Source organism: Cystoisospora suis (assembly GCF_002600585.1).
Source record: "Cystoisospora suis strain Wien I chromosome Unknown contig_813, whole genome shotgun sequence".
NCBI lineage: Eukaryota > Apicomplexa > Conoidasida > Eucoccidiorida > Sarcocystidae > Cystoisospora > Cystoisospora suis.
In genome coordinates this window covers 36,287-59,172 of record NW_027153614.1, presented here as the reverse complement: position 1 = coordinate 59,172, position 22,886 = coordinate 36,287, and the positions used below count along the sequence as shown (strand labels likewise).

General features: G+C 54.9%; 2 protein-coding genes across 2 annotated transcripts in view; one reads left to right on the top strand and one right to left on the bottom strand.

Annotated features, from left to right (window-relative positions):
- Positions 1-1,068: 1,068 nt before the first annotated feature.
- Positions 1,069-11,233, bottom strand: CSUI_001959 (rap domain-containing protein). The gene is made up of 15 exons (XM_068062162.1): positions 10,224-11,233; positions 9,468-9,693; positions 8,796-8,909; positions 8,464-8,537; positions 7,664-7,740; positions 6,746-6,845; positions 6,331-6,434; positions 5,772-5,937; positions 5,415-5,472; positions 4,733-4,831; positions 4,179-4,272; positions 3,333-3,839; positions 2,265-2,957; positions 1,888-1,996; positions 1,069-1,616 (listed from the first exon to the last, which is right to left on the bottom strand). Exons 1-15 carry the CDS (start codon positions 10,841-10,843, stop codon positions 1,469-1,471), a joined length of 3,189 nt encoding a protein of 1,062 aa, XP_067925859.1. The 5' UTR covers positions 10,844-11,233; the 3' UTR covers positions 1,069-1,468.
- Positions 11,234-11,444: 211 nt separating this feature from the next.
- CSUI_001958 (tetratricopeptide repeat-containing protein) overlaps positions 11,445-22,886 on the top strand; it is a 17,628-nt gene continuing 6,186 nt past the window's right edge. The window contains exons 1-15 of the mRNA XM_068062161.1: positions 11,445-12,440; positions 13,182-13,765; positions 14,198-14,803; positions 15,093-15,425; positions 15,779-16,061; positions 16,572-16,685; positions 17,121-17,444; positions 18,000-18,117; positions 18,859-18,950; positions 19,241-19,516; positions 19,921-20,004; positions 20,613-20,647; positions 21,075-21,164; positions 21,733-21,824; positions 22,385-22,649. Coding sequence (XP_067925858.1) covers positions 12,200-12,440; positions 13,182-13,765; positions 14,198-14,803; positions 15,093-15,425; positions 15,779-16,061; positions 16,572-16,685; positions 17,121-17,444; positions 18,000-18,117; positions 18,859-18,950; positions 19,241-19,516; positions 19,921-20,004; positions 20,613-20,647; positions 21,075-21,164; positions 21,733-21,824; positions 22,385-22,649 — 3,537 coding nt within the window. The 5' untranslated portion in view covers positions 11,445-12,199. The remainder of the gene's footprint in view (positions 12,441-13,181; positions 13,766-14,197; positions 14,804-15,092; positions 15,426-15,778; positions 16,062-16,571; positions 16,686-17,120; positions 17,445-17,999; positions 18,118-18,858; positions 18,951-19,240; positions 19,517-19,920; positions 20,005-20,612; positions 20,648-21,074; positions 21,165-21,732; positions 21,825-22,384; positions 22,650-22,886) is intronic.

Here is a 22,886-nt window from a genome sequence, read left to right as displayed (position 1 = left end):
TCTGAAAGGCGCGACGTCGATCGAGCCCTTTCAGCCGATCAGACAGTCAAGGAAAATAAGCTTCAGTCTCCCTGACTGGTCCGTTTGCTAAGTATCACAGTGAACCCGCCGAGCTCGCAACATGCGCCGGATAGAGTCAGTCAATACGCACAGCAGCGAAAGACCAAGTACAACTACTCTCTTTCTTTTCTGATTGCGTTGTTCACTGCGCTTGATCTAGGGCCTTCGTCCAAGTCAGACTGCCTGTGAACTCAAATGACACTTCCCATCTAAGCTGCGAGGACCCGCGATCCCGAGTCCCCTCCATTGTCGGCTGGATACTTCGAAAGAGGTTGCACCACGACGTGAATCCTCGAAAGCGATAAAGCGTGGACAAGAGACAGCGGGAACACCATAGTTTCCTGGCCCAACAGTGATAGCGCATGTACTGTACCGCCATCACATCAAAGGTCGACTGCGTCGTACGGCCGCGAGGGGCCGCGCCTCTGTGAGCTGACCACCCGTAACGAAATTCAGCTATCCTGATTGATGGCTAAAACAGGAGGCGGCCAGGCACCTCCTACGCCGGCGGAAGCGCTGTTTGTATAATAGGGTCCCGTATTACAAGCAAGAGGAGAACTCGGTGCACACATGGAGAGAAAGTGTAGACAATACGTACCACCAGGGGCAGCCAGTCCACCGATAGGGCCAATGAAGGAACTCGCTGGCGCACGAAGACGAGAAGGCGCTGACATACAGCAGTAAGAATAGAGTCCATATCTGTCGGAGAAGCCCTCAAAACTACGGTAGATTCCTACTTGCTTTGAATCCCTCCATGCCCGCGCATGCAAAGAGAGAAATCAATAGACCGAATCGCGAATGATCACATGAGTGCGAGGTGTGGCGCTCAGAAGGCTGGAGACAGATGCGGTAGGGAGGCTACAGAATAGCCATATTCTCAACTGCCGGCCAACGTTCTGGCGGAGGCGCGTGCCGACTTCGAATGCCGAGCTTTCATACGAGTGAAGTTCCGCTGTGATACGCTTCTGTCTTCTTCAGCGTAAAAATAGCATCTTTTTTTTCGTTCGGGACAGGCATCGCTTCGAGGACTCCGGATTCCATCAGCGAAGCTATAAACGCCAGCCCAGTCACGTGAATGCCAGAGAGAAAAAAACATCGCTTTCCCCTGCTCATTCTTCATGGTCTGAATGGGATAGAACTGCTCAGAAACAGGGTAATCATCCTTCTTTTGCCACACCATCTTGCTGGGGTCCCTTTGCACAGCTGTCGTTCACGCGAGGCCCATCTCACGCCTCTCGTATCATGGAAATTCCTCCGATGTGAGGGCCCGCTTGTGAAGCACGGCAAGGTGAGATCCGACTTCACGGGATGGATCAACTCTCCAAGTGGCAAGATTTACCCGAATGGCTGCCACCGAGAGCCTGTACTGGTGAGTGCAAGTCTGAAGACGCGTATTCCCTCCGGTAATCTACTGTGGTGCCCTAGACTGTCTGACACCAGGCGGTAACAGAGAAAGTACTAACCTTCGCTTGTCGTCAGGCGTTCTCGCGGCCCGCCACCGCTGATACGGGATCAAAACTACATTGAAGCCCATAGCTAGTAGCAGTTGGTGCCGCCTGGACAGCAACGGACATCAGGCACGAATGAACCTTTTAGCTTCGGTGGCCCGGTTTACACCCGTGACCTTAGCTTCCACAAGCTGCTTAGCACGGCATTGTGAACAGACTGCCTCTGCGGAACTGACCGCGCACGCATCTTCTGGCACGTGAATAGATGAAACTCAGTCGGTAGCAGGCAATGTGATTCTCACCGACGCTACGCTTTTTGTGAACGGAACAGGGTAGCAACACGGCTGCTGTAATGCTGCTGGCTTGGGGTGACGCCCACCTTTTGCTGACGGCAGTGAGCTGGACGCTGTTCGCGTAAAACTGGAAGGCCGGACAGGTCTCAATGATTGTGTTGGAAGGCGGGTGAAACACGTCAACACGAAGCGGGCCTACACGAACAGAATGCGGACAAAACACGTCCAGTTGGAAGGTTTCTCTTTCGCGATAAGACACCGCTGCGCGCCTCCCTGGTGTCAATCGGGACGAACGCATTTCGCTCTCTACCCTAGTCGGTACCCATGCGCTCTTTGTCCGGACACAAGTTCCAGCCTCTCGAAAACATTCGAAAAGCACTACCGGGAGCAGCGACATCTTCCCCGTTCTGCAGGACAGGCACGGAGGGGCGCAGTTTGCTTGCGAACGCAGATCCGGACTCACCCGCCAAAACTGAGTTGCTATGGTCGATGCCGACGCTCCGGAGTGTATGACTGACGTCCGCGTGAAGCAGTGAACTGAAGTCGCGAGCCTGTATAAGGCCATCCAGGCACGGGGTCCGAGACGCGGGTGGCCCTTCAGTCGTGGCACAATCGTGGCGCTGTTTGGCCTCCACATGACAACCTTCCAAAGAACTTGTGTCCTCTCCACGGCCGCGAACCCTTTCGTTTTGGTGTTGGTCAGCCGCTGATAGGCCAAAACGTGCGCGTGACGCCGTGCTGCTGTGCAGGGCGCCAGCGACGGCCGCCTCGGGGTTTGCGTTGCGGCAAAGAACGTGCGAAAGCTCTTCGTGGTGTGCTTCAGGCGTAGCAGAAGATGGTCCAGGTAAACCGCACGGATTCTTGTCAACGGCTCTGAGGCTCACGCTGGGAAGCGAAGGTAACGAAGCATGATCGGGAACAGCTGGGGACTCACATGAGTCCGGAGTAGGAAGAAAGTCCGCGAGGCTTAAGGATCCAGACGAGGAGGATCTCGGCGGTGACAAGCCAATACCGGACGTAAGGCTAGGACCGTACTCGCTTCCGCCCGGCATGAAGTCACCACTGACAGACTCGGCGGTGTCCCTCTCGCCACCGCTGTGATGGTCTTCGAAATCGTCACAGTCCGACGCTGAATCGTCGTCCGAATCATCAACATCTGCACGTGACACAGATGTGCGGCAGCCCAAGCCTCAAGAAACCGGTTCATGGAACTGGCTAGCCATACTACAGACTCCAGTCTCTGGCACTTGCCGTACACATCGACGCTTTCTCTGAACTCCACTACACCGCAACTGTAAGACGCCAAACGCGACAAGGATCGACGGGTATTTCGTCTCAAAGACTACGCCACGTGCGAACGCTTCAAAATCCAAGAGAACTCCAAGCTTCCGTCGGCAGTGTTCGCCACAGCGAGGGCCGGCAGCTCCTGGCCGGATGGACGCCAGCCATCGCACAGGGAGCACTACATCGATACTGTCACCCAAGGGTGTCGTGTCGCACGGACAGCGGTTTGGTACGCACATTCCCTCACCCGTTGAGAAAGTTCCGAGAGCGTTAGAGTCGGACGAGGAATCAGGAACTTCAACAGAACCAATGTTCTGACCGTAACAACACGCGATCATATGTGATGAGTCTTTGTTGCTACTGTCCGAGATAGTATAGTAGCCAGTGTTTCCGCCTGTCAAGCGAGAGGCCCGGGTCCAAGTCCGGGACTCTGAGTGTTTATTATCTACGTGATCCCTTCGTCTTCGGTCAGCCGCCGAACCCAAGCTGTGAACTTTCACGTTTGCATCCCTCGCCGCTTTACCTTCAGTATGGGCCTTTCGAACACATTCCAGAAAATATTGAGTCGTCAAAGGGAGCTGCGCGTACACCTCGGGTTTCTCGAGGCGCAGGCAAAGCTCGACAAGTTGAAGATCTCGCGAGTAGTCTCGGAAAACCGTTTCGTGTTTTTCGCACACCTTCAGAAAGGCTACAGTCATTGGCTCCGAAAACAAATTGAGAACAGTAATCCACTTGGTCCGCCGGCAGTTGCTCGCTGCGAGGGAGAAGTCACCCGGGACCCACATCGGCAGAGAGAGCCCACCCTCAGAGGAGCCGACCATTCCGCGCTGGAAGAGGAGGGGCTGCGCTCGCCCTCGCAGCGGCGGCGCGGAACTGTCCTAAGTGCTGTGGTGAATGCCGCGCCAGAACTGGGACAGCCCGGACGCCCGCAACTGCAGCAGCGGCCCCTCCAGCGGCTCACACATGTACACAGATGCTTCAAGTGTGGGTGTACGCCTGTCTGCTCACGTCTACACGCCTCTGATGCACGGAATCGCCGCCTGGCGTCGCGAAGCTAAAGGAAACTTTTCAGCCGGGGGAGTGGCTGCTGTACCTGTGAACCCGGGTATCCGCGTTGCCAGAGTCATTTGTAGTGGTTTCACGAGGATGTGGTCTGCCAAGTCTAGTTTGCTGACTGCGTTCGCTGCCTGAGCAAGAGCAAGACATCGCAGTCACTCCACTGAGAACCTAGCTATTGGTCTTCGGAGGCGGACAACCAGTCCAGCCCTGGATCAGGACCTCAGCTAACCGCCCTCAACGCCCAGGCGCCCAAAAACCAATACGACACGTTGTCAGCGAAGCAAGGCTAGTGGCGCAGGTCTTCTAAGCCTGCTGCGGGTAACCGAGGGAAATAAGTTGTCCTTGCTGTTGGGAGCAAGAAATCTATATTCCGTCGAAATACCGAAAACTGTTACTCTCCGTTGCAACCCAGCACCAAAACACTCCGGAAGCCGGCCACGACTGGCGCTCTCACCCAATCCAGAGAATCTTTACTATTCTACGAACCACACACTCACTCATGCCCTCCGAAAGTCAGGGCTGCGGCAGCGGGGGCAGGGGGGCGGCGCGCCCCGTTTCAGCTACGAGCTGAGCTTTCCAGGCTCCTACCTTGATCAGGAAGTTGTTGCGAAGCACCGACCAAGATAGCATCATCTCCTTCAAGCCGTTCAGCAAGTAGACATGGCGATATCGCAACCGTGCAAGGGACTGACATAGAACGAAGAAGCAATGGGGTTTCCTTTTCACGCATACTCATCCACCCGGTACGTTGTTTTGCACATTTGCCAGCGCCGGGCCCCTGCTGCTTGGCTTGTCGCCTTTCAACCCGACTAACGGAGCAAACCGAGCATATACACCTCACTGAAGCGCCGTGCACACCTTGCCGTCTGTAGCGCTCAACCCAGGCGACCAGCTTTAGCTGTCTACACATTCCTGCAAAACCTAATAGGTGGCGACTACACTGCAGGACTGACACTGATGGAGCAGCGCAAAACGTACACTGCACATTGGGAGGATGCTGTCTTCGCATCTATACATCAGAGGTTACATCCGATGCCAGATCCATGAAAGCTTCACCTGGAGAAAACTTCGGCGGAAGCTTAGGCGCGGTACTCCTAAGCTTCTTAGTCCCGCATGATACAACAACCTCCCTGCGCTGAGCAGAATCACTGACTGAATCTCGCACGTCGCTCCGTGCATGTGAGAAACACGGTACTCTATGACTTTTCACACGGTTGGCGCGGCGTTGGTATTTCCCAAGCCTCTCCGCCGAACACAGGTGATCCCGTACCTGGTAGAGAAACACGTAGTGCTGAGGTTTCAGGCTCGCCTCCCTATACATGATGCCCCTGATGGAGACACCGACACAGCAGCGAACGAGAAAACAAGCAAACCGCATGACAACCTACCGGCTCCGTAAAAATAAAACCTCACCTTCTCCAGAAACGGACCACCTCACAGAGAATCGCCTCATGCGCCTGATTCCTGGATAAAGAGGCATTTAGCAACTAGTAAAGGCGAATCCTTGACAGCGCTTGTGGGGAATGGTGACGGTGCAATATTCTGTCCCACTCGTAGTGCGCACGTTGGAACCCGAGCTCGACAAAGAGACTGACGGGTGATCAACTAAGCATTCGACGACGCTCACCGGACAATGCCGTCTACTGTGGCTGGTAGGGCGCAATGCTGGATGTTGCTGATTGCTTGTAGACCTCGCAAAAGAGTAGTCGCTCGCACCCGAGTATTCGGTCCTCCAAGCTGCACTAGGCGTCCCTCAAACGCCCGCCACAGTGGCAGATTCAACGGAAGCTTCCCTGCACACCAAAACCACCTGCGGATATCTGAACGGTAGCAAGCGGCCGGAAGGCTCAGTGCCTCGCGGGCCGGACAAACTGGAGGAAGAGACACAGTGCCACGTAGTATAATGCGCTGAAGAAACCCGGAAGACTCAGAAGTGAGGAGCTCCATTCTTTGAAGAAGCCCCACCCTTGGACGCTTCCACGCATGTACCTGCGTCCTCCTTCATGCGCTCAACTCGCTGCATCAGAGGAGCTTCCGGTGATCAGTCTGTCATGCATGAAGTAGACCAAACTGTGGCCTCTGGCCCCCACACTCTGAGAAGAGATCCGCAGCTACTGTCCACTCGTGGATGCGGCTATGTGCTTCAAAGCTAGTAGCCTCTGTTTTTTAAGGCGTAATGCAATTACCTTTTTTGACCTGCCTCGCCTCATTCATCATGACGAACTTGAGCTCCAGACTCGGCATGCGCCGCACTTCTGAGGGCGATGGTGAGCAGTAGTCTTCCCTGTACCTAAAACAGCGGCACCCACGACAGCTCCCGCAAAATACATTGAACGCTCTTGTGATTATAGGCCCTCCGACCCATCCCAGAGAAGACGGAAACGGCTGTTCAAGAAATCATGTAGCAACTGAGCAAACCTTTGTATAGCTATCCCGCGACCGACAACAGCCGAATCCGGAGCTGGAGACTGTTCCCCTGGGGGCAACTCCAAGAAACGCAGCCGGCGTCGGTCCACACGCGACGCATCGTGAGACACTGAAACTAGGTGAACCTAGAACTGAAGCATATTTCAAAGTGGGAATGAGAACAAGAGCACGTACCAGTACTTTCGCGGAGGTACGTAGAGTTGTTTTCGAGATTGGGCCCGTGCATCCTCAGCGGTCTGCTCTTTCAAAAGCTTCTCAGCTTCTCGCTCCTTACCTACACACACGTGAGCAAAGATCGATCGAGAGGAGAGCACGCGAGCGTGCGCACGTCAAACACATACCCAAAAGGCTTGGCAGAACTGCCTCAAGCTGTGGAAGATAGCGACAGTGTGGCTAAAGAAGGTGAAACCAAATTTCTCGCTAACACACAGGCTCCGCGATGAAAGATGAAGAAGTCGGAACGTGGTGGAACTGAACGGACTTCTTGCATGAAACCCGCTCACGGAGAGGAAGGCGCAGTTGAGCCTTCTGCTCTGGGAAGGAATGCAGCATCCTCTTTCCCTCAAGGAGCCAGAAGCAGAGATGCCCAAGCAGGACTTTCCACTCGGAGAGGATTCGCAGCCTCTTGCGCGACCGCTCTCTTCACAGGCTGTTTACAATACCTTACTCAAAAGATAAACACAAGTGGCACAAAGCTGCAGGAAATGCAGGGCAGGCTACCAGGAGTGTTGAAAAGGACAAACCGTCCGCGGCGCCACAACTTGAGTGGAGCGGATGATAGCTGTATGTGCTCTGCGGCTCCTGCAGTTTTAGTCCCATAAAGGCGACGCGGCAGACCAGAAAAAGAGAGTCCGAAAGTGACGCCAACATTTGGTCCTGCGCTTGCCTACTCAAAATCCCGCCAACTGCATTTGGAGAGCAGGTCGATAGCAAGGTACAGCAGGGAACTGCAGGCAGGCAGTTGCTAGTGTCAGCAACTGCTCCGCATTGATCACAGAGGTTGCCTGCACGGGGCAGACACCTCGCACAACGCAGAACTTCTGGTACCCCAAAGTACGTCACACGTTTCTGTGCACACATGCTGGCGCCTACCATCAAGCCGGCGATATCTGTCCCTAAAGAAGCGGCGGTAGTACTCCGCATCGTTCTCCTTGTACAGCCCTTTTGTTCTAAAGATGCGGTCCACACTCGCAAAGCTAAAATCCTTTGATTCGGGTCGCCTGGAGACAGGTTTGGAAAACAGGTTAGCCGTAACCTCTGCGGGAAGCACTGGATCCTACCAAGAAGGCACCAGCATTTGCTGCGTGACTGTCAGAGAATAAGTGCGGATGGAGCAGCCCACCACTGGCCGGTTCTCGATTTGCGCAGGACCACGTGCAGACGCGCAACTGGACTACACCGCCTGTGGCACGTGTTCGGTGAAAAGCTTTTTTCTCAACATCGCATATATCACGAAAAGAGAGGGGTTCCGAGCTTTCACTCACAAACACACTTGCGTGAATGCAGTCGGCTACGACTGCTTCGAGGAGTGTGTCGGAGCTGATATGCAGATTGCCCGAAATGCAGCCCAGAGGTGTTCGCAACACCAGAAGTGAGTGACCTTTCGAGACCGTGTGAACTGCAACACAGAACTCACGAGGGTCGAAGGAGACAGTCCAGTGGGACAGCACTGAATGGGTGATACTCAAGGGGCCGAAAAAAAAGGGAGATACCACCGGCTGTCCACACGCAACGACCACTTCAGAAGTGGGAGAGAAGTGTGCAGCAAGCGTGCAAGAGAAGTACTAAACGAGGTGCCCACACCAAGCGGCTGCACGGCATACTCGACCGACCGTCTCCTGAGTCCGTGGAGATAGCAGCCACGTCTCGGGGCCGTCTGCTATGGCACCTACTTGTCAAACTCGACGTCTCCTGCTGTTAGTGGACTGATATCAGTGCAAGCCGGCAAGTGGCCCCGACGGAGTGCCTGAGTGAAGGAGAACGAAACGAATATCACACTGCACCAAGCGAAGGTGGATCCGGTCAGCTTTGATCTGTGCCTCCATTACGAGCTGAAGCTGTTCATTTGGCTGAGAGAAACTAACGCAGTGACAGGATACGCAAGACTCGTAATCACAAGAATTTGGAACCAAACGTCCAGTTCCGTTTTTGCTACCAAACTCTTCTTTTTGATTAGATCAGGAACTACGAACCGTGTTTGGTCCAAGGTACCTTGGTGCCTTACCACGGTCAGTGACCGGGAAGGAGCCACCTCCTCCGATTTATGACTTACCGCAGCAGTTGTCTTATCATCTCGCGTCCCCTCTACCTTCTCTCGGGACTGCACAAGCTTGGCTACCTGAGAGCAGGCGACGGCACTGGCAGCACACAAAATAGAGCAGATAGGAAGACGTCACGCCCCCTTCTCCTTCGACTCCGGAGCATCAAGCGATGAAGAAAAAGACGGCGTCAGTGACTCTGTCGACTTGACATCGCTACCTACGAGACAAACTCGAGGGTGTTCACATGATGACTAAAGATATCACTGGTCACCGTCGTGAAGCATTCATGGTCCAATACTTGACACATGTGGAAAAAAGAAAAGTCAAGGCTACCTTCGGTGAACAGACAGACTGTCAGCTCTATCGCGGCAAAACACAGATGACGCGGCAGCTAGGGACTCGTCACACCCCCTGAGGAGAGTCAGAGGCAACTGAATGGTCGGACGAAGGTTGAAACTAGAGAAAAAAGGGTGGAAGCGGCGAAAACTCTAGCTCGTAGCAGCCCTTCGAGGTGATCTGCTTTTGTCTCTCCAAAGAAAACGACTCTGTGCCAACTTCGAGTCTCGTTGCAGTATCCCCGGAGGAGGCCGGACATTCAGACGAATCTCTCTGTATAAATCTCCCATAGTACGCACTTCGTGAGGTTTGAGAAGCCTTCTGTCAGATCTTCCTTCCGGTCTGCTCGAGCACGCGTCGAAGCCTGCACCTCCTTCATTATGGTGTCTCGAAGCCACAAAAATTCCGGGGTCGCCCAAATCAACGATTTCCTTCTTCGCCGTCTCTGGCCCTCCTTGCAGCCGACCTGTGCGAGGTCTCTGAATGCTCAAGACATTGAAGTCCGCCTCTGCCCGGAGGTAGCGTCTGACAAAAAGGAAACAGGGAGAGCCTCCGGAGACTGGGGGCGGTCGAGCAACCTATCCTGCTTATAGGATCTCCATACCCTACACTGGCTAGGTTATCACAAGGAAACTATTGGTAGAGGTCTGCAGTGGCCAAAATGACCTTGCGTAGAAACGTACTTGGCAAATACACACCAGCCCGCTACTACTTGTGGGAAACGATGCCGTGGCCGAGAAGGCGTGGCCCATGTACAGCTCGCCCTTTCGGCACCGTCTAACCCCGTCAAAAGAGAGCACGAAGGATAAAGGTCCACAATTCCCTCCGGCTCTCATGCGGGGGCCCGGCAACGAAGGAGAAATGGCGGCACTGCTCAGTCAACCATGCAAGTACACCTATTCTTCTCCTCAGGTACGCGGCTATCTTGCAGACACGCTGGTACAATCTGAATCGTCGGTATGGAGTATCAGGGCTGGATATGAGCTTTTTTGCTCACGCGGGAGAAGGGTGACGCCCTCCCAGCGAATCGGGTGAAAGAGCAGTAGGCCACCTACTGTGACACATTTGGAGGCCTCCAGGCCATTCTTTTATTTTGAATTCTCTTCATTCTTTTCCGGTGCTGCTCAGCCTTGGATAGGGATGCCATCATCCGTACTCGATCCCCAGTGGCCTCCAATCCCCTTTTATGAATATCCCAGAGGAAGTGCTCATTCCCGTGGACGGGGGAATTCAGGAGAGCTACGGACGAGCAGGATCTGCTGGAGTGGCGCAGTTGATGTGAGAGACGCCAAAAGACGGAGAGAAACTCATTTCTGTCCAGGCGTGCACGGCTTCCCGTACACAGCTGACTTCGAGGGAGATGCAAGGAATTCATGACGCGGTTGAGAGAAAAAGAGTCCGTACGCCTTTCCCTATGCGAGGCACGTAAGAGGACAGGCCGCAAACCGCCGCCTTCCAACGGGGGAGGTGCACTGTTCTGAACTCTGCTGAGAGAGCAAAAGCGTATCGGAACACGTGACTCTCTGAACCCTGGATCTGTTCTTGGTAATTCTGGATTCCGAGTTCTCGCTTGAACGAGCCGCGACGACTCGGGGACCGGCGTCATGCGTCGCCAGAGAGAACAACCTAGGGGCTCCCCGCGAGAGCAGCAGGCAGGGGGAAGCCCTCTACCCATTGTGTAAGGATGCAGGTAAGACAAAGGAAAAGGACACAAGAAGCAGGTCTGAGATGATTTGTAGCATTCCACAAGTAAAAGATGGGACACAGACCGGTGAGACTTTTCTATCAAATTGGGTGCCGCGGACTGACGGAGATGGCCTCAAGGGAAGCGCGATTGTCTATCTCTCCCAGCTTAAGCACTTCAGAGAGATCAGGCAACCCTTAGCGAGTCGTAAATGCTGCGGCGTCAACACCAGTGACCCCGGGAGACTGCGAAATAACTTCGAGGATAACAGAGGCACAGACAGCGCAATCAAACAAAGCCCCGACAGAATGTCTCCACCATGCGCACAGGAGTCCCCACTCCGCCTTGCCGCTTGGGAGACGGTCTGGATCGGCGAGATCGAGGGTATAGACAGCGGCGGCTCCACTAGGGACCCAACTGTATGGCGAGCAGCAGTTGCTGTAGAAGCAGAGATCGACTTCGTGCATGCCAGCTGACCCGGGGGACAGCGTGGCATCCGACAGTGCTGGCATGCAATCGGCGCCACGGGAAGACGACGAAGTCCGGATTGACTCGCAGCGCATCTTCTACCGAGAGAAGCTATCCTCTGTCTAGTCCCCGGAAGGGATCGCAAGTTAGGCCACGTGATTGCAAAGTAACACGCAGCTTTCCTCAAGCAAGATCACTGCGGGTTTTGATTTGTTGCCTCGGTTCGAAGTCGAGACCGATGTGCAAGCCATTCAGCCCCCAACATCGCGCGTGGTAACCTGAATCTACTCCCCACAGACATAGACACGCCTGTGCAGAATGTGGAGATAGCTGTCTCCCAGGTGAATACGTTAGGGCCCTTCTGTCAAGGATACTCCATTTTTTGTCCGTCCTATCCCTTGCGAGCCTCAGGCCCACCTTTTCCAGAGGCCACCACGCGAAGCGCAAAGGCTCACCCTGCACACGGCAGCTACTTCCGTTTTCGGCTTGCAGTCGACTCATCAACAGGATAAACACATCCTTCTTTCGAAAAAGAAGATCTTCGATTCGGCTTGGTCTAGGGAGACGAACTGTGTGACAGTGCCTTGGAACCTTTACTCTTCTATAGTTTCTATGGCTTCCACGCCTCCCCCTGTATCTTCCTTCGTTTTCTGCGGTTCTTCCCTCTAGACGTCGGCTCCACGTCAAAAGTCGCTCCTGCTCCGGCGCATCGTGTATTTCTGCTGTAGGCACCCGCGGAGGTAGTGACGCTCCGGCCTGTTTCAAGAGGTTTAAGCGCCGGGGAAGCGGCAGCCTTGACACGAACAAGTCCTTGCCGTAGTAGGAATCAGAGAGCCTTTCCGCACGACTCGGCTTGTTGCTCGACCTCGCTAGCCGAGCATGGAGGACAGCTCCTCTGCCCAAGCCGGAAGCGGTTTTTCTTCGTCTGGCTCCAGGCTGTCGGATCTTGCCGCTGCACTGTGGCAGCTGGAAGCCTGTCTGCTGTGCTCTCCGGAGACACGGCGTCTCACTTCCGCCAGGCGAAGCCAGCTTATAGACGACGTGGTTAGAGCATGGCGGGTTATGCAGACGGGGCGACAAGCTGGCGGAGCATTAGATCGGGAGGAGCTCCTTATCAGAGGTAATGTGCGGCGTGGAATTTCTTCTATGCACCCCCCGTCTGTCCTGGGGTGTCCGCGTTGATATTCATACTGTCAGGCGCATCCACCTATGCTCTCCTCTCTACCCTGTGTACGTACCTGTATGTAAGTACGTTTGTCAAGACTTGCCTAGAAGAGTTCGGGGGGGGTCTTTTACGCATGTTGGCGAGGGGTACTCAGAAGTCAATTCCCCTCCCGCCGCACTCTCGTTGTCGCGGACAGAGGCTGAGAAGCCGCAAGGATAATAGATTCAAGATGATTTCCTTCGTACGTTGTGTCCGTGCCGTGTGGTCTTGAAGCCCGCCACGTACGCATTGCCGAGAACCAGTGAAGGACGAGGCCCTTGAATCGTGCTTTTGCCTCTTCTGTTTCTCCTTCTGAGGCAACTCACAGACAGGGACTTATCAATCTCTGTTTCCGTGAATACACTCATTGTCCCGATGACCGCCGGCTTCCGAGAGCCGGTAGCTCCTCGATGGTTTCTCTGTCCACTTTTTTCGTCCCCACTCTGACGCTCCCGGAGTCCGCTCCATGTGTCCGCGCGAGCTTCAACAAAGCCTCATTTGACAGACCGTGTACTCCCGCGCATGCTCACGGACCAGGGGGCAATCGTCCTGCAGTCCGTTGTTAGTGGGAGATCGTTCTATGCCTTTAATTCCCGAGGAACCGGCGCCCCTGTTATCTCCCCGCCTTTGTCTTTCCGCTTTCCTTTTCCTGTGTAGGCTCTGTCACAGCTTTGGTCTTGCATCTACAGGCGTTGAAACGCTGCGAGTATCGCTCCGTACTCTTCGGATCACAGTGGCTGTCACCTGTCCTTACGAGACCGCTAGTAAAATGCGGGAACGGAAGAAATGACGTCGACAGACGCTCACAAGCTGCTGAGGTGGGGGACGAGAAGGCAGCTTGCTGTCTGTCACACTTGAATGGTGAAATTACCGAGAAAGACAAATCTCCTCCAATCAGCTCTGGGGCATGCCCTCCTGCCGCATCGCGAGAGTGTGCCTCTTCAGAGCGGGAGGAACTGCGGGAAGATGCAGCTATGACAGACAATGCGCCTTCTCTAGAAGTTTTGAGGCGGGAGCTGGAAAACGCTTGCGAAGACTTTGTTTTTTCTTCCTCTTCGCATAACGAACTTCAAAGTGGCTGTGGTAACTCTGCCGAAGAAGACCACAAAGAAAGGTCCGGAGACAGGACTGCTTCGCACAGTGTCAGCGGTGTCAGCGCTGAGACCGAGACCTTGTTGCAGAGCTTGAGGTTGAGGGGTGTCCTGCTAGCGTCTGTGGCTGCGTGTCAGCTGTTCATGCAGGTAGGTAGTTCGGAGCCTAGCCGTTGTTTTTCTGGAAGTCCAACACCCGTTCACGTCTACGTACGGGTAGAGTCAACTTCTCAGGCGCGCGGCTGTACCGATGGGGGTCTACTTGAGCAGTTGTCTGTCTGCGTGGGCCGTGCATTATTTACGAAACGTGTTTCTACACTGTGCCCGCGTCCGACTAAGTCTTCCGGTATAAAGTTTATATTAATGCACCACACGGTTAGAGGGCCATCAGATTCCCCTCGAGGTTGCACAAATGGTACTGGTGTCTGGGCAGAGCGCCTGAGCACAACCGGAGCCATGCCCCGAGCATCTGCCTGACGTCCAGCCAGCCCCCTGCCTCTCGCGAGAGTGTGCCCTGTGGTCAAGCAGCGGCAGTTGTCTGTTTGTTGCTGCGTTAATCGGTTGTTCTGCGGTTGCGACCAGGTAAATTGGACGGGTCCCCCTATCAGGCCTTTTCGCCCCTCAGAAGTCCGGGCTGTCGAACTTGAGCAAGAGGGCAAAGAGAAGTTTCCAGATCACCCAGCTTACCGTATACATCTGCATCATTCTCATCTTTCTTCAGATCCACTGCCTTCCGCCGCGGGCAATGGGTCTGCCTGTTCACGCACCGGCGAAGGAGCCGGTGTTCTTCCGGCCGAGTATAGGAGTTCACTGTCTGGTAAGGTGGCTGCCTGCTGCTGCCCTTTCTGTGGCCGGTGCGGCAGGGGCCCAGTGAACACTTCTGCTCACGATTCTGCGCCGAGACATGGCAAGGAAGGAGTGGCTGTGAGGTGTTACTGCGAAGTCCAGCTTGAACAGATCTGCGTGCTGGGGCCTCCCGATATGCCCAACATGAGTAAGGAGAGTGGCACAAGTACGCGCCCCACAGGGGCTTCCGACAGCAATCCACTTCCGAAAGCTGAAGGAATAGTCACGGGGTGCTCTGCGCACCAAGGGGAAGCGACTGCATTCACCTCCACTGGCAAGCAACCGACAGGCCTGTTGAAAATACAAGATGAGGCCAGGGACTTCTTCTCTGTTGACGGAGAGGTAAGGCCAAGAAGCCCTCCGGATTTCCCAGCCTGTCTCGATCTTGTCGCAGTATTGCTGTTCCTTTGGACACTTCCCCCAACTAAGAATTCTCCTGCGGCTCTTTCCTGCATGACGATACACGGTTTCCGTTCCGCATTATCGTACGTGGATTTTGTTCGACGCAGCACCGGCAGCGCACTAGTTGCTAGCCTCCGTCTCTGTCTATCTCCTTACTTAACCCTGCTATGTGTGATGCCTCTCTCTGCGCCAACGGTTGCTGCTCCTCTATTGGGTGGCTTTCTTTCAGGAGGTTTACGAGCTTGTCAGGGGACTGCCGTATTTGTGGGCTGCTTGTGTACTCTCCGCGTGGCTTCGGAAGCAAAGCAGTCACTTTCCCTGCAGACAAGACGACAGAGTTGACCACGCATTGACAGGAAGAAAGAGTAAAGACTTCCCTGTGTGCAGCTGTCCCATCGCAAGTAACCGTCCTTTGCCCGTGCTTACCGTCTTTCTCTGGGAAGCCCGCCTCGCGTACGTTTCACAGCGGGTCTTGCGGGGGCCGTCCGCCGCTGTTTGTCCAGCGCCCTCACTGCTGCGGCGGTCCGTTGATGAGTACACGGAAGCTTTGAAGCAGATATCTGTAAGTTTAACCCTTGTTCCGGTTCGCTCGTCTGCACACAAAAGCTTTAATGCAAATTCTGGGAAGAGGTGTTCAGCAACTTCTCGAGTGAAAACCAGCTTAGTTTGGCTGCTGAAGGGCGGGCGTGCGCCGTGGGCTTCTGTCTTTTGTACCTGTCGCCTTCGTGCCATAAGGGACTGAACGGCTTCCACAAGTTTCAGTACCCCCCCGCCTGCGCTTACTGTCGTTTTATGGCAGGCACGCAACCCGAGCTGCAGCCCTTCTCACGACTCTAATCACGGGGGTACGGACAGGTCAAGCGCGGTGCAGAACTCAGCGTCTTTGTTACGTTGCGGCTGCCATGTCTTCTGCAGCTTCTGCCTCCCGGCTTCAGTCCGTTCAAGGGTCAGCTAGAATCCAGACATCTCTTGAAAGCCGTAGGAGTTGAGTCTTCTGAAACTGGATCGCAGGCAGCCTGTTCTCTACTTCGGGGGCTCGGTTCTCAACCGTGTAGCGCTTTGCCAGGTGTGGCAGCCACGCCACGCTGCACTTCGTTTCTCGTTTTCCCGTCGGAGACGGAGTCATGCTTATCAACAGCATCACCTGAGAACGCACGCGCTGACGGAGACACACTCTGGGTGCCGCATGCTAGCTGGCGTAAGCGACCCGGAAACCGACCGTTTCCCAAGGGGCGGTGACGCAAACAGTTTTGCTCCGTGTGGTTACTTTTCTCCTGGCCTCGCTAAGTTAGATGCGCCCCCCCCAGTCAAACGAAAGCGGCTGCGGTTGAGCACTCCGTGTGTAGCCTGGACTGGTGTATCGCTGGAACGAAATTGCCCGGCTACGGCAATATTCCGGGGTCGCACAGACAGGGGGATCCGCCTTGCTTTCTTCTTTGCGATGCTTTTTTATTTTTGCTTCGAGAGCACCATGCGTTCTTCGAAGTGATAGACGGGAAATTACTTTGATGTGAATTTCTCTCGAATACCCTGCACTGGTTGGCTATCGTGGCACCTGGTCGAGTCGCTGGTACCGAAGCATGGCGGTCATTCTTGTTGGCTCTCATGCCCTTCAAGAGACTCCCCGCCGACAGGCTCACGGGTTGCACCCGGCTGCGCTCGTACAAGCCTGCCCCTCTTCTCCTTTTGTGTGTGTTCTTTTTTTCAGTGGCCTCTAGCCAGAAAGCGCTTTTGCTCTTGGAGCTAGCATTGCATCTCGCGCTGTACGGACGCCTGGACGAAGGCTACGTAGACGTCCTGAGTAAGCTGGGTGTGCCCGTGTGTGAGTTTCCGCGCGCGTACGCTTTTGTTCGCTCCCTGGTCTGCACCGGGACTCAATACCAACGTATCTGGCGTGGAAAGCCTGATACCCTGTTATCGTGTTCGCGAGAGGCGCTAATGGCCATCTTGAATCTTGACGCCTCTGTAGAACTCGTGTACTTCTTGTGTTTTGAGCGATCGGAAGCCGGCTTTTCGGAGCGCCAAGCGTATGTGATGTTTCTCTGTATACGCAGAACCACCCTGGCTGATGTGCATATCAGGAGTGGTCCAGTTCCGCGTGTCCAAAATTAACATGAAATTGCGGCCCGGGCCCGGCAGTCCCCGGTCACTTCTCCTCTCGCGTGGCACGGCTTTGTACATCCAGGCGTTAGAAGATATCGGACGTATCCCGGATGCCCTTCTAGCACTTGCCGAGTTGGCGTTGGTGTGCGTACAGGTTTTGCTTGTCGCGCCGCGGAGGTTCATTTCGCCTTCACAGGAGCTGAGGGCATTCGCCGGAAGTACCAGCAACGGTCTCTGGCGCAGCTAGTTGTTGCGGTCACGCGGACAGGTGATTCTCCTCCGATTGGATCCACTGTGCAGAGCGAATCTAACAGAGACAAGATAGAAGAAGAACTGCACCTTACAAACCATAGCAAGCCGAATGGGTGCAGTCCGGCAACGCAACGGAATGAAGCCCTAGCGGCAGGGCCCTCCCCGACGGCGGGAAAGAGTGCCGACGTGCAGCATGGGGCGACGGGCGTCACAGCAACTACAAAGGGTACGGAGCGGTAGTCGCGCACGCCTGCCCAGGAAGGTGTGTGAAGTGTCATCTAGAAGATATTCTTGGCCTGGTCGTCGAACGAGTACACTCCAAGTCGCAGATGAGCTGATCGGTTTCTTTTGCAAGTATACGTGGAAGCCTGCAAAGCGTAGTACTCACGTCGTTGCGCATCTCATTTCGTTTGTGTTGTCAGTGTTTACCAGACAGGTGTTCTCTTTCTCGTGGCATCGGCCCCTCCATCGGCACAGGTCATCAGCCCGCCTCTTCATGTTACTGCGGGACAGTTCTAGTATGGTCTGTTTTCTAGTCTGAAAGAATCCTCTCTTTCTGTGGTGTAGTGTTCCGGACAGGCTGTTTGGGTGGCGGTGACCTTGTCTGTGCAATTTACATATTTGTGTCGGCGGTGAGATGAGACGCGAAGGCGAGACGCATCAATTGTGTGAAGTTCACAAGGGAGCGGGTTTGACGGTCGAGCTTTCCGAGGTTGGTAACGGCGGCGATGTTCCTCCTGCACGTAGCTTGTAAGTGCAGCCCGTGTTTTCGGTGTTGTAGGCGAACCTGAGGAATCTGTCGCCGCCGACCTTGCGGAAGCGGAGGCAAAACGACGTGACTGGAAGCTCCAGGACGTGCATCCCGATGCTGATGTTTTGGAGAGGCCGAAGCTTACCGAGTAAGTCCTCACATCTCGCTGCACTCACTCGGATTCATTGTTCTGTATGCGTCAGAGTACGAAGTGGTTGGTCGCCTACGCACTCACCGACAGCTCCTCGAGCATTCGTCGCCCTTCCGCTTCTCCAGAAAGCGCCAGGTCCAGCCTCTCGTCCCTTGATGGTGCCACGTATTAGTAGACTGCAGCTGAGCTGGGTGAGCCCTGGAAGTTGCACCGGGGGTCACGTCTGGCTCGTCCTACCGAGGGTTCCTACGAGAAAGGTCTTGTGTTTCCCCTTGTTTCTTCGCCGTAGGAACTCTGATGGGCTGGGCTGTGGACGCTGCACCCCGGTGAACGTTTGCTGTTACTTTCGGGACCACGTCGCCCCGGCCATTGCGTCTCGTGGACTGACTTCATGATTTCTCCACTTGTATCTGGGTTTTTGTCCCTGCAGAGTCCGGGTCACTGCTCTCATGAACAACGGCAGCCTCATCAGCCAAAGCGCCTGAGCAGGAGAACGCAGCACTGATTCTGTACCTCGAGCTTATACTCTTCTGTCAGTCGGATTAGCATCTGTGGGTAGTTGTCCATTTGAGGACTCTCTCTCATCTCGTCCTTCAAAAAGCATATTGAACGAGGTGCTGCGGTCTTACAGCCTTTGCATCTGTTTGTTATCGGCTGCGCTTTCGCTTGTCCGTGGCCTGTCACGACGCGCTAAAAAGGTGAACATGCGCGACCTCGCTTGTAATATTTGCTCTGCAGGGAGGACGTGGAAGCCGCTGAGCGGCCGCTGGACACGATGGAACAGGCGCTGCTGCTTGCCGAAGGTATCCGGATACTAGGGTCAAACCCTGGTGAGTGCACAGGACGGTCATTGCGTTCTCCCGGCAAGCAGGACACGGCACCATCTTCCAGAGATTTAAGGAGACCGTGACTGTCACCAGTGTTAGCACGCTCCGCTGATGGTGTGCCTGCTGACGAGAGCTGCATACAAGCTGGTAGCGGTCAACGAGTTGACCGAACTAACTGGGGCTGGGTCGTGCCCTACAGATGCACATGTTTCTGCCCCAGGAGTTACTTGTCTGTCAAGTGTTTCACGGCTGCAAGCCTGTCTCTACTGTGGGGCTGTACTGCTGGTGTGCAGCGAAAGACGAGCTGGCGATGGAACAGCTGAATGCCGTGGCCACCCGCTGCCTGGTTCTCCCGGAGAACGCCGACAAAACACCGGGCGTCACGTCTGGATCGGCAGCTGACGGGCATGATTTCGGAGACCCGCAAGGTGATGATTTCATGATGAAGAGCAAGGACTGGCTTCTATACTCGGCGGCACTCTGGCTGCGTTGTAAGGCGGAGTACCATCGCGGCAAAACCGTCGAGCGGGCCTGTCTCCAGCTCAGTGCCCTGATCGACCAGTTCAACGGTAAGTGCTAACAAAGTGTCTGCGGGTCCAACGGTGGCTCGTGGCCCGACTGGCAACACAGTAGAATCACCTCTCTCACTGCTTTATGTGTGCGCACGCTTGGAAGGCGTATGCTGTCGTCGGTTCCCACGGTTCAACATCGCGCTGTGCAGTAGGGCGCAGCGAGTTTTTGGACAGACCGGCGTAGCAGTAGCAGAGTTAGCAGAGCAGCAGCTGCAGTAAGGAACGAGGAGGGCGCTTCCTTCTCGTTGTAGATAGCTTGGCACGATTGTGGAATGGCTCGCTGACAGCGGCGTGGCGGCTGCATCCCGCGCTAGAGAGTGAGCTTTCTTGCGTGGAGGCGGGACCGTCTCGCGGCGCCGACTAACACCGGTTGCCGACATGGACTTTGTCCGACTGCGCAGATCGCGAGCCCTCCGCTTCTAGACGACTGCCGTTCGCCTTCGACGTGGATTACCCTAGCTGGTGGGAAGGCAAGCGAGAGCTTGGTGAGTGCACCGTAAAACTCTGCCTCTTTCATCTGAGTTCATGCCACCCTCAAACCAGCAGCTGCCTACGCCTATCTCCGATTCGAGGCCCGCTGGTTGTTGCCTCTGTCGGAATGCCGCGCGCTAGATACACAGATCAGACGGGAAAACTGTTTCACCTTTAGAAAACAAGACTTGCTCTGTTATCCAGAGGAGTTGTAATGCAGGGTCGCCAAACAGCGGGACATGGGTCTTCAGATCCGGAGCCGGGTTTCGCGTCCCCCCTGTCTTGGGGGGACTAAGGACGCCCAGATCCGGATGTGATCCTGAGTCGCAGTGAAGGCCTTGCTGTGTAGCTGAAAGTGCCTATTCGCTCAGGCGCTCCTTTCGTGGCTCTCTGGGATCGTAGCATTTTTTCCCGCATACCCTCGCCACGAAGTAAAGAGGTCATCCCATATCTGAACATGGATGGGCCCTGGCGGCAGTAGCGAGTTAGCAACAGACTTCGTCCACCGCGGAAGTGCCCCTGCTTCGGCCGCTCTGCCATCTCGTGAAACAGATGGACGAAAAACTTGGAAGTAGGTCTGCAGCAAGCGCGTGTTACGGTGTGTGGTTGAACGGCTTCGCAGCTTTCCGGATGATGCGCATGGGCTGCACGCTAACGGTACGTCCCAGTGCTTCGGAGACAGACTGCCAGGAAGGGTGTGTACGGTTCTAGTAGAGTCTGAATGCCTTTCTTGGCAACAAAGCAGCCGCTTCACGTGCATTCGAGACCCCGAGGCCCGGACGACGTCCAGAAAGAGAAGGCAGCGGTAGGTCATTGGAAGTAGTGAAAAAGTGTCAAACAGCTTGCGCGAGTTGCGGGGACTCAGCTCTGTCCATAGTCGGTTTCAGCGCACGAGAAGTCTACTGCCATCGTACTTCATATGGCGGTCTCAGGGTGGCTGGTGCTAGGACGATCAGCACCAGCCGTTCGCAGTTGTCTCCGCAGGTGGTTTCTTCGGCAATTCTTCGGCGTATCCGAAAACTGCAGCTCGGTGAACGGACAGCAGCCGGTTCTGACGACAGGACGATGCGTGCATTTGTTTCAGGCGTATGAGAGTTTCAAGGATTTGATGATGTGGGAAGATGCGGCGGAATGTCTGTACGCAGCGGATCGTCGCGCTGATGCAGAGGAGTTGGTACGTCCCTTCTGGGTTGAATCAGGCTCCAAGAAGACCTGTAGCAGGCTACTGCAGCAAGGAGGGTGCTGACTCAAACTGAAATATGCATAAGGCGATCTCGTGGGGGCTCTGGGGACGAATTGCAGCTTCGTGTTATGACGTGTATCTCTGCACAGTGGCCACCGAAAGGAAGAAGACCCACTTTTCTCAGAATCACTCAGCTAGGCTGGGCCAAAGCACTCCGACGGCAGAACTTTGGTGCTGTCAGCCCTGGCTTCTGCACTCGGGCATTGTGTGCCACTTCGCTTCGGGAGCGCTCCAGGTGCGCACCAGTGCTGCAGTTGGTCCTTCTACTCACTGCTCCTTCGTACCTAGGAAGTCACGGGACGTCCATAACTGCACGGACTCCGCCCGCTCTGTTAGCATATCTTCTAACCGTAAACAGCATGTTGTGAATTCCTGTTCAATATAATACTGCTGCAGTCCTCGTCCCATTGCGTGCTGGTAAACGAAGAAGAGCTTATCAGCGCCGGGGACCGGAGAATGATCCATGATCCATGTGACGTGAACGCGTGATGTTCTTCAGCTCGTCGATCGTCTGAAGGTACATGAGACGCCGCCTCTCTGGTGTACTTTGGGAGATCTTAGGAAGGACGCGGAGTGCTACAAGAAGGCGTGGTAAGATTGCCATGGGCGAAGGTGGTGTACAGCGTCGGGTCGCGGGAGATGTTACAACCGTTGACTTGATCTAGAGACTTCAGGGGCAGCGACTGTGCTTATTCAGTTGTTGACGTGGTACCATCGGACATTCAAAAGCGTTTGGTCGGGGGGTCAGCGCTCCGGGGTCTGGATAGCCGTGCTCGCAGTGAAAGACAAGTTGGTTTTCCTGCCTCTCGTGACATGTTTTCTTTTGTCGAACGCGAGACACTGGAGTGAACTGGAAAACGACTGGTCCTTTACTGAAAGCAGTGCCTGCGGTGCACCGAAGCATGGTAACGCCCGCCTCTCTGACGGACAAGACGCACGGCCCTGCCTTGTTCACCCAACAAGACAAGCTGTGAGCTTGTTTTTCTGTGAAGCAAGTCGCACGCTGTGATGAAGGTATGCCGTGTGTCTAGTGTCCCCGATGGTGAGGGAAGGCACGCAGAAAAAGCCTGCGGATCCATCCCTACTGGCTGGAAACGAGACTCCTCATCCTGTGCTGCTCCGGGTCCCTGCGTTTTTCGTGGCTGTTGAAGGATTCTCTCCAAGCAACGGTATGCTCGAGCTCAGAGATCCCTCGGTCATCTCTACTTTAAGCAGAATGAGCTGGACAAGGCAGCAGAGTCTTACGCGAAGTCCCTGGAGATCAACCCGATGAACCGCGGGTGCTGGTTCACCCTCGGGTGCTGCCTCATGCGGCTAGGAAAGTGGGAAGAGTCCGCCCAAGCTTTTGGCCGTGTTGTAGCGCTCGAGCCTGATGACGGAGACGCCTGGGGAAACTTGGCGGCAGTCCACTCTCAGGTACTCGGTGTCTGTGGGTGCGTTCATGAGCTGTTATTAGGGCGACTATAAACGTTTTAGCGGACCTAAATACTGCTCTGTAAGCTAAATAATGCCTCTGCTGGTATACTGGAAACTGGTTTTGATCCCCGTGGGTAACCTGTTCGTTCGTGCACGCCTCTGCAATGCACTATTCCACTTCGCTCCTGTTACGGCCTGGATTTCATATATCGGACATCGAGACGGTCTGGTCGGGGT